General features: G+C 42.9%; 1 protein-coding gene across 1 annotated transcript in view; it reads left to right on the top strand.

Annotated features, from left to right (window-relative positions):
- PCLO (piccolo presynaptic cytomatrix protein) overlaps positions 1 to 8,017 on the top strand; it is a 195,719-nt gene extending 187,702 nt beyond the window's left edge. Inside the window, exons 23-24 of the mRNA XM_044277162.1 lie at positions 7,152 to 7,297; positions 7,747 to 8,017. Of these exons, the coding sequence (XP_044133097.1) occupies positions 7,152 to 7,297; positions 7,747 to 7,887 (287 nt within the window). The 3' untranslated portion in view covers positions 7,888 to 8,017. The remainder of the gene's footprint in view (positions 1 to 7,151; positions 7,298 to 7,746) is intronic.
- Positions 8,018 to 10,017: the final 2,000 nt, after the last annotated feature.

Genomic DNA, 10,017 nt, shown 5'->3' on the forward strand with positions numbered 1-10,017 from the left:
GCAAGTGCGCTTATCGGTCACGATCCCCCTTGCTGTGCTGAACGTTCTACAGGATACTCGACGAGGGGCAAGCCAAGAATTGCTTGGCAAATTGTGCCAGCTCTGGCCACAGGTCAAGCCTGCACACCTAGTATTCCAGGGGTTCCTCGCTTCTCAAAGCGTCCACATCAGCCGTTAACCCAATGTAGTCGGACACCTGTCGGTCTAGGCGTTCCCTGGGGCTGGGTTGGCTGCAAGAATGCATCTCATATCTGAAGTGACTAACACATTTTAAAACCACCCTCTTCTTGCAGCCGCGGTAGTATTGGTACCCGCACCTGTTTCGCTGTGGGTGGAAATTCCTCTGCCAGCGCCCGCAACAGCAGAATGCAGCATCTCTCAAAGCAAGGCCTGGAAATGCTGCATTCTTACAGCCCTCTGTGATGCTCGTAACATGCCCGCCATTTTGTGTTTGTACTGGGGGTCGTTGCCCTTTAAGCTTTTTATACGGGGTCCCTCTTCAAACACTGGAGCATGAAGGCCCCCATTTGCACTAAATTGGAAGTGTTGGAGCGGCCTTGCTCCTGCTCATCGCCCAGGAGATGTCACGATAAGTGGGGATAAGAGGAACACCAAAAAACAGTGACAGGAAAACAGACTAGGCCTCAAAGCTAGGGAAGAGGGAATGGTAACCTCCTAACAATCCCTGAGCCTATCCCTGACTGCTGACAGTATGAGCTAGTCCGTATGGTGAACGAACTCATACGCTGTAACCTATGCCCTCCTGATACTGTTGCACACCCTAACTTAGGTAACAGGGAATGAGACAGCCGGTACCTTCCACCGTAAAGTGACCAGCATCTCCCTGAGACCTAGAAACAACACACACACACCAAGGAGAAACAGGAGAACTTAGCTTGAGACGAGAGGGAAATGGATGATCCACAAACAACCAGCACAGAACTCCAGAAGGAAAATATCAACCGCAAAGTCAGCAGTAAGAGGCGGACTTAAATAGAGCCTCTTCACAGATAACGAGCAGAACCTGTGGAGAGGTGGGATTCTGCCAGCAACAACAAACAGAAAGGACACACAGAAAGACCTGTTAGATAGACTCACGTGCCACAAGACTATCCGATCTTTTCAAATCTCTCACAGGGGAGGCAGTGACAGGAGAATGTCATCCTCTGTCTCCTCCCCACAGCCACGGACAACACCAGGAATCCACAAAAAGTTTAAAGTCCCCCTCAAAGCCTGCTCTTCTTGCTCCTCCTTCTCCCCCCAGCCACCATCCTCCTCTGACTCCTCTTCAGACTTCTGCTGACTTGTCTCAGATGGAGTAGCTCCCACTGGGAATTCATTCAGCATTGTGACTTCCTCATCTTCCAGCTCCTGCTCCTCGACGGCTTGATCAATGACACAATGCTCCAGAAAGAAGGCGTAAGGTACAATGTCAATGATGGTGCCATGGCTGCGACTGACCAGTTTGGTGATCTCATCAAATGGCCGCAGAAGTCTGCATGCATCGCGCATGAGCAGCCACTGGTGTGGTGAAAATAAACCAAGCTCCCCAGAACCTGTCCTGCTGCATAGTTTGCACAGGTAGTCGTTAACGGCACGTTGCTTCTGGAACAGCCTATCAAGCATATACAAGGTTGAGTTCCAGCGCGTCGGGCTGTCGCAAATCAGACATCTGATGGGCAGGTGGTGTCGCCGCTGAACGTCAGAAAGGCGAGCCATGGCTGTGTAAGATCTTCTAAAATGGCCAGAGATTTTCTTGGCCTGCCGCAAGACGTCCTGGACCCCGAGGTATTTGACAACGAATCTCTGCACGACTAAGTTCAGGACGTGTGCCATGCATGGCATGTGTGTCATTTTGCCCTGTTTCAGCGCACTCAGCAGATTGGCACCGTTGTTGCACAACACTTTACCAACTGTCAAATTGAGTGGGGTTAGCCACTGATCAGCCTGTGACTGCAGAGCTGAAAGCAGTGCCGGACTGGTGTGGCTCTTGGCTTCCAGGCACAACATCCGCAGCACAGCATGGCAGCATCTCACCTGGCACGTCGAATAGGTTCTGGGGACCTCAGAAGATGCAGCGGAAGAGGCGGTAGCAGTGGAAAAGGAGGATTCAGCCGAGGAGGAGACAGAGGATGGAGTAGGAGGAGGAGAAGAAGAGGCATGCCTGCATGCAATCCGTGGCGGTAACACCAAATCCACACAGGTGCCACGGGTTACATGCTTGACGGCCGTCAGAAGGTTCACGCAGTGGGCAGTAAAAGTTATGTACCTTTTCTGCCCGTGTTTACTAGACCACATGTCTGTGGTCAGATGTATCTTGGCACCGAACAGTGTGTGCCAGAGATACAGTACAGACCAAAAGTTTGGACACACCTTCTCATTCAAAGAGTTTTCTTTATTTTCATGACTATGAAAATTGTAGATTCACACTGAAGGCATCAAAACTATGAATTAACACATGTGGAATTATATACATAACAAAAAAGTGTGAAACAACTGAAAATATGTCCTATTCTAGGTTCTTCAAAGTAGCCACCTTTTGCTTTGATTACTGCTTTGCACACTCTTGGCATTCTCTTGATGAGCTTAAAGAGATAGTCACCTGAAATGGCTTTCACTTCACAGGTGTGCCCTGTCAGGTTTAATAAGTGGGATTTCTTGCCTTATATGGGGTTGGGACCATCAGTTGCGTTGTAGAGAAGTCTGGTGGATACACAGCTGATAGTCCTACTGAATAGACTGTTAGAATTTGTATTATGGCAAGAAAAAAGCAGCTAAGTAAAGAAAAACGAGTGCCCATCATTACTTTAAGAAATGAAGGTCAAACAGTCCGAAAAATTGGGAAAACTGAAAGTGTCCCCAAGTGCAGTCACAAAAACCATCAAGCGCTACAAAGAAACTGGCTCACATGCGGACCGCCCCAGGAAAGGAAGACCAAGAGTCACCTCTGCTGCGGAAGATAGGTTTATCCGAGTCACCAGCCTCAGAAATCGCAGGTTAACAGCAGCTTAGATTTGAGACCAGGTCAATGCCACACAGAGTTCTAGCAGCAGACACATCTCTAGAACAACTGTTAAGAGGAGACTGTGTGAATATCTGCTAGGAAACCACTGCTAAGGACAGGCAACAAGCAGAAGAGACTTGTTTGGGCTAAAGAACACAAGGAATGGACATTAGACCAGTGGAAATCTGTGCTTTGGTCTGATGAGTCCAAATTTGAGATCTTTGGTTCCAACCACCGTGTCTTTGTGCGACGCAGAAAAGGTGAACGGATGGACTCTACATGCCTGGTTCCCACCGTGAAGCATGGAGGAGGAGGTGTGATGGTGTGGGGGTGCTTTGCTGGTGACACTGTTGGGGATTTATTCAAAATTGAATGCATACTGAACCAGCATGGCTACCACAGCATCTTGCAGCGGCATGCTATTCCATACGGTTTGCGTTTAGTTGGACCATCATTTATTTTTCAACAGGACAATGACCCCAAACACCCCTCCAGGCTGTGTAAGGGCTATTTGACCATGAAGGAGAGTGATGGGGTGCTGCGCCAGATGACCTGGCCTCCACAGTCACCGGACCTGAACCCAATCGAGATGGTTTGGGGTGAGCTGGACTGCAGAGTGAAGGCAAAAGGGCCAACAAGTGCTAAGCATCTCTGGGAACTCCTTCAAGACTGTTGGAAGATCAATTCAGGTGACTACCTCTTGAAGCTCATCAAGAGAATGCCAAGAGTGTGCAAAGCAGTAATCAAAGCAAAAGGTGGCTACTTTGAAGAACCTAGAATATGACATATTTTCAGTTTCACACTTTTTTGTTATGTATATAATTCCACGTGTGTTAATTCATAGTTTTGATGCCTTCAGTGTGAATCTACAATTTTCATAGTCATGAAAATATAGAAAACTCTTTGAATGAGAAGGTGTGTCCAAACTTTTGGTCTGTACTGTATATACACTTGCCGCTGAACATGGCCATACGGCTCTCGGATGCCCTTCTGGGAGAAATATTTACTTCCGGGGACCTTCCATTGTGGTGTGCCCATTGCCACAAATTTTCTAAAGGCCTCAGAGTCCACCAGTTTATATGGCAGTAGTTGGCGGGCTATCAGTTCCGACAAGCTAGTGGTCAGCCGTTGGGCAAGAGGGTTATCCGGCGTTATCAACTTTTTACGTTCAAATATTTGGGCCACGGAAGCCTGCCTTCTGCCAGATCAAAGCGACGACGGCACGGTGGAAGGTGGAGTGGAGGACAAATGGGAGGAGAGAGGAGAAGGAAAAGAGGCAGGACGTGTAGCTCCGGGAGTGTGGTTTTGTGGGTTATGATGGCGTTGCTCCCACTGGGCTCTGTGATGGGAGGCCAGGTGCCTTCTTAAGGCACTTGTCCCTAGGTGAGTGTTGGGCTTACTGCGACTTATGCGTTGACAGCACAGGCTGCAGGTGGCAACACTAATGTCAGCAGCTGACACGTATAAAAAAGCCCACACTGCAGAGCCATGTGCTGGCGTTCTCAGAGCCTAGACCGTCCATGGTGGATGGCTCGCTCCAGGTACATTTGCAGTCTGCTTTTTGCCTCCTGTGCCTTGCATATTCTGCCTGCTTCTCCTCCCTCTCTGCTTCTCCTTCTCTCTTTCTGAACTCCCCTTCTCTTCCTCTCTTGTGGGCACCCACGTGACGTCCATCGACATGTCATCATCGTCACCTTCACCACCCCTGACATTAGAGATCTAGGCGTAGGCAGCAACAGTGGGGACCACCAGCTGGGTGGTGGCCTTTGCTACCTCCTTTTCCTCATCTGATGCCAAGAATGGCTGCGCATCGGTAAGGTCTGGGAATGGATGGGAGAATAATTCCTCTGACTCAAGTGGAGGGGCTATGGTGGTGGTGGTGGTGTCTTTGGGGGTGCATCTGAGAGTGAGGAGGGTGCAGATACAGAGGATGAGGAGAGTACAGAAGCGGAAGGCTGAGTGAGCCACTCAACCAACTCTGGTGTGTCCTTTGACGTAATCGCACGCACCTTCTCCAACTTCCCCCTTAGGCTTCGGCCTGGTGCACCTGCCCGACCCCTACCAACCCTATGGAACGGCCTGCCTCTTCCTCTGCCTGTAATTTTAAAAATTACAGGCAGAGAAGAGCAGTATTTGGTGGTAGCCAGTATATCGCACCCCCCAATCAGTATTTTGTGGAAGCAGGTATAGAGAACCACTTAATCTGTATTTCGTTGAAGCAGGTATATTGCATTCCTCAATCAGTAATTTGTGGACGCAGGTATAAAGAACACCTGAATCAATATTTGGTGGAAGCCGGTATATTGCACCCATCAATCATTATTTTGTGGAAGCAGGTATATAGAACCCCTTAACTAGTATTTTGTGGTAGCAGGTATAAATAACACCTGAATCAATATTTGGTGGAAGCAGGTATATCGCACCCCTGAATCAGTTTTTTGGGGGGCAACAGGTATATCACACCCGTTGCAAATAGTTGTTCCAATAATGCTTGTCCCCCTATATACCTGCGGTATCGCAGCAGAACCGCACACAACTGCTGCACAATACAAATGCACTATAATATACTTTCTATGTTAGAAAGTATATTATAAGTATATTACACCCCTCAGTATATCACACCTATCTATAGAACACCTATACCAGTCCTTAAAAGGACTTTTGTGGCCCTGTTAGCTAGTGTTTGGTGTCCTTAACAGTCTGTCCCTGCTCCACAAAGCAACCTCTCCCTACACTGGCAAAACACAGAATGTAAAATGGCTGCCAGATCGGATTCTGTTATAGGGTGGGGGTGTGTCCATGTGCTGAAATGTCTCAATTGGCTGTCTCCCACCTGATGGATGTGTCATGGGTCAAAGTTCAGCGCAATGCAAAAGAATATGGTGCATGCGAACATCGCCATATGTACGGCGAATCGCGAATGAGCAAAGTTCGCTGCGAAACGACTGTCGGGCGAACCAAAAGGCCATATCTACCTAGCACTGATCCGTGGAGTACACCATTTTTAACCCGGGACCATTTTGAATAGGAATCATTGACCGCAACTCTGTGGACATGGTCCTTCAGCCAGTTTTAAATCCAATTACAAACAATACTTTTAAAGCCTATAGACCTCATTTTACCTATTAAACGTCTATGAGAGACAGTATCAAAAGCCTTTGCAAAATCCAGAAACACTACATCCACAGCCGCCCCTCTGTCAAGGCTACTAGTCACCTTTTGATAAAATCAGATTAGTCTGACAACTTCTGTCCTTGGTAAATCCATGTTGGTTATCACTTATAATATTATTTACAGTCACATACTCTTGTATATAGTCCCTTAAGAGTCCTTCAAACATTTTCCCACAACAGAAGTTAAACTAACTAGCCTATAATTACCTGTGAAGGACCTAGATCCCATTTTGTATATGGTACCACATTTGCCTTGTGCCAGTCAATTGGCACTGTACCAGTCCCTAAAGAGTCTTAAAAAAATTTAAACAAGGGCACATCAATAACTGAACTGAGCTCTTTAAGAACTCTTGGGTGTAATCAATCTGGACCCTGAGCCTTGTTAACATTTACCTGCCACAGAATAAGCTTGCATGCCCTTAAAGAGGTTGTGCCCTTAAAGGGGTTGTGCAGGTAATATGTATTTGATAGGTCATCAATATCTGATCAGCGGTGATCACAGCAGGATTGCAATTACTCTCTTTATTCACATGAATGGAGCAAGTACTTGTAATTACACTACACAGACGTTGCAAGAGGAAGCAGCCCCACAGATCAGGAACGGATGACCTATCCTGAAGACAGGTCATCAATATGTAATGCCTGCACAACCCCTTTAAGTCTTTTTTCCCATTCTGTTGGTCCATAAAGAACACATGGACTTAGGCCCACTCGATGTCTACTCGTAGCATGCCACCTTTAACTTTACCAGGATTGTAGAGTGGTGTAAACATGCAGATAGTTGTTGATCTCCTGTGGTATGAGATGTAACAGTTTGTTTCTTATAGCTCAGACTGTACTGGTTCCCTTGTCAAAATATCTATGCATTATAGAAAAATATAATATGTACAAAAATAAAAATGTGATCATTTCAATGAATAGTTTTATCCAGCAGTTTATTCCTGCAAGTATACATGACTTACATTATTTTGCAGATCTTTATGTGAAGCTCTACGTCATTAATATAGCAACACAGAAGCGAATAATAAAGAAGAAGACCAGAGTTTGTAGGCATGATCGGGAACCTTCATTTAATGAGACATTTCGGTTTAGTATGAGTCCCGCTGGGCATTCTTTGCAAGTAAGAGTCCATTTATTTCAATGCCAATCATAAAATAAACTTTAGACACATTAATTTCACCTTTGTATTATTATTGTCTGCAGTAACAGATTAGACCCTATTGGGGGGAAAAAATAAAGTTTAATTTTGCCCTGAGAAAAAGTGCACTCCTCAACCACTATGTCATATTTACTATCTCCCTACACTTCACTCTCCTTTTCTCTCTTTCCCTTTCTCTTTCTCTTGGTGTGAGGCAGTACATTTATCTTAATCTATGCCATAAAAATCCTGAAATCTACACCAGCTTTCTTGTTGGTGTGTGCTTCATCGTAATTGTGGTACATTTAACTCCACTAGGGGATAGATAAAGACAGGTGTGTTAGACTCCAGTTTAAATAAACGTTCCCCTATGTTTTTTTATTTAAGGAATATCTGTTCAACACTATTCATTTATATTTTATTCGTAATAGATTTTACTCGCCTCAAATGGAGGAAAATTTATGAAGAAAACGCTGATTGGTGAATCTTACATCTTGCTGGACAAAGTGGACCTTAGAAAAAGAATAGTAAATTGGCACAAACTTTTAGCCAGCTCTACTCAGACACATTGATCAACAGTCTTTGCTGGGGGCACAATGTCAGGATAGGGTTTAAATAAAATTGAAGACCGCCTAGGAAGCAGAATATGTTTCTGACTACGCTGAAAAGGTTTTCTTGATATGTTTTGCAGTTGATTGGAGAACAAGGAGTCTTCTATAATGGATTCTAGCGGTTATATGGAATATAACTTCTAGTGTGTAGAAGAATGTCAACGATTCCAGTCTGGAATCTAGAAATGTCTTTTCTTGATGTTTTATTTCATAGAGCAGCCTAAAATCACTCTAAACTAAGGCAATATCAGACACAACAGATCATACCAAGAAAAAGTATGTTAGTATCACACCTAGTAATTGTGTTCTGTCTAATTTGCACCATAGATGTTTTTCATCTATAGCTACTATAAACTACAGTTTAGTATAGTATGTTTATTGGATATGGAATATTTACAAGTTTAAACAGTATACTTGATTCCTATCAGTTTCAGGTAATGTTGTCACTATACCGCATGTACAGTATAGTAAATGTGCAGTGCCTATCTTTTCTTCTGTAATTCAAATAGTGAAAAATTTTGCAATTGCAAACTTAAAATTGCTGGTTTGTTTGCATTGAGTGCTAATTATGAAAAAATGTTATTTTAGGCACACGTAAGAGTTAAAACATCAGTGTTGCAATACAGAATGAAGTAAAATGGTGTTTCCAAAAGATATAAGGCCAGCGTATGGGCTTGTCTTTCAAGCCAATCTAGAATTAGGAGAGGCATTTGAAGATCAATGATTGAGATGACGTTGTGTATCTTCTCTAAGAAACTCAGGTGAATGACTGAGATTATGGGTATGCTGAAAATATATTGTTAATGAAAAACATTACAATCACTATGGACTAATATGGTGCAGTTAGTTGTTTCTAGCAAAGTAAAAAATTAATCTATGTAAAATAAAATCACAATAGATAAATATTTGTTTTAGTTTTCTGCATTTTTATTTTCTATCAGATTTTCACAAGCTAAATGAGTATAGATTTCTTCTTAGATTTTAATTATTTTATGCTGCGACTTACTGTAAAAGACTGCAAAGCATGCGAATGGTTGCTGTAGCAATGTCAAGTCAGAATGATAGCACAAATACGGATTCTTGCTAGGAAACCTGTAATCAGCACTAAATTAGCAGGGCTAACATTGGTCTGCCTTTATTCTCACAGTACATTCCATTGATAGAACTACATTATTGTCCAAAACAACCATAAAATATCATTTTTTCAGTCTTTCTGGGTCATAAATTGTATATAAAAGCTGAAAGTAGAGTCATAAATTTGTTTTCCCTAGTGCAGGCATTCTTAGAATTTAGTACCTTGTGAACAAATGAAATCTTACAGATGCATTCTTCATCTGTCGTATAGAGTGAGTGACAACTTTTCTGGTGCATCCTTGACTTATTAGTGGTGCACTATATGCTTCCGATGTGTGCCAACAATGTGTTATACCAAATTCTTGAGTCATTATGGAAGTATTCTATGCAACATTGATGTCTCAATGCTTTTTCTGTAAGTGAAAAATAAAATAAAATCTTGTATAACATAAAAATGTAAAAAAGAAAAAAAAAAGAAACAAGTATCAGTATTTTTCATTGCTCATGACTAGTGTTTATGTTTTGTTTTTTTTCATTTCCCAGAAGTGTCTACATCCAAATTTGTGTTAAATTAAATCATTAATTAATCAAGAGAGCCAAGACTGAAATATAGGTTTATTCATATGCAAAGAAAATTTTACAATTCAGTTGAATCCACAGGAAGTGAAAAGTTGGAGTAAAAAGCACAGTGTATGTGTTTACATGTGAATGAGATTTATATTGTTCTTATTTTTTTAGGTTCACAGGTTTGGAAATGATGAGTTATAGATACTAAGTATGAGTGATATCAGTTAATATTTCCTGTCTGCAGATTGAAGAGACAGTATCCTTTAATATTCTAAATTGTTGGTAATACTTGAAACATAGCCTTTGTTAAGCACATATAACCATAACATATAAAAAAGTATGTTCAAGTAGCCAACAAGAAGATGCACACAACATACTGTATACGGTGCATGCCATTTTATCATTACAACCTCTACAACTACTCTAAGTCTTAATCGTTGCAGACATTAC

This window comes from Bufo gargarizans, chromosome 2 (genome assembly GCF_014858855.1).
Source record: "Bufo gargarizans isolate SCDJY-AF-19 chromosome 2, ASM1485885v1, whole genome shotgun sequence".
NCBI lineage: Eukaryota > Metazoa > Chordata > Amphibia > Anura > Bufonidae > Bufo > Bufo gargarizans.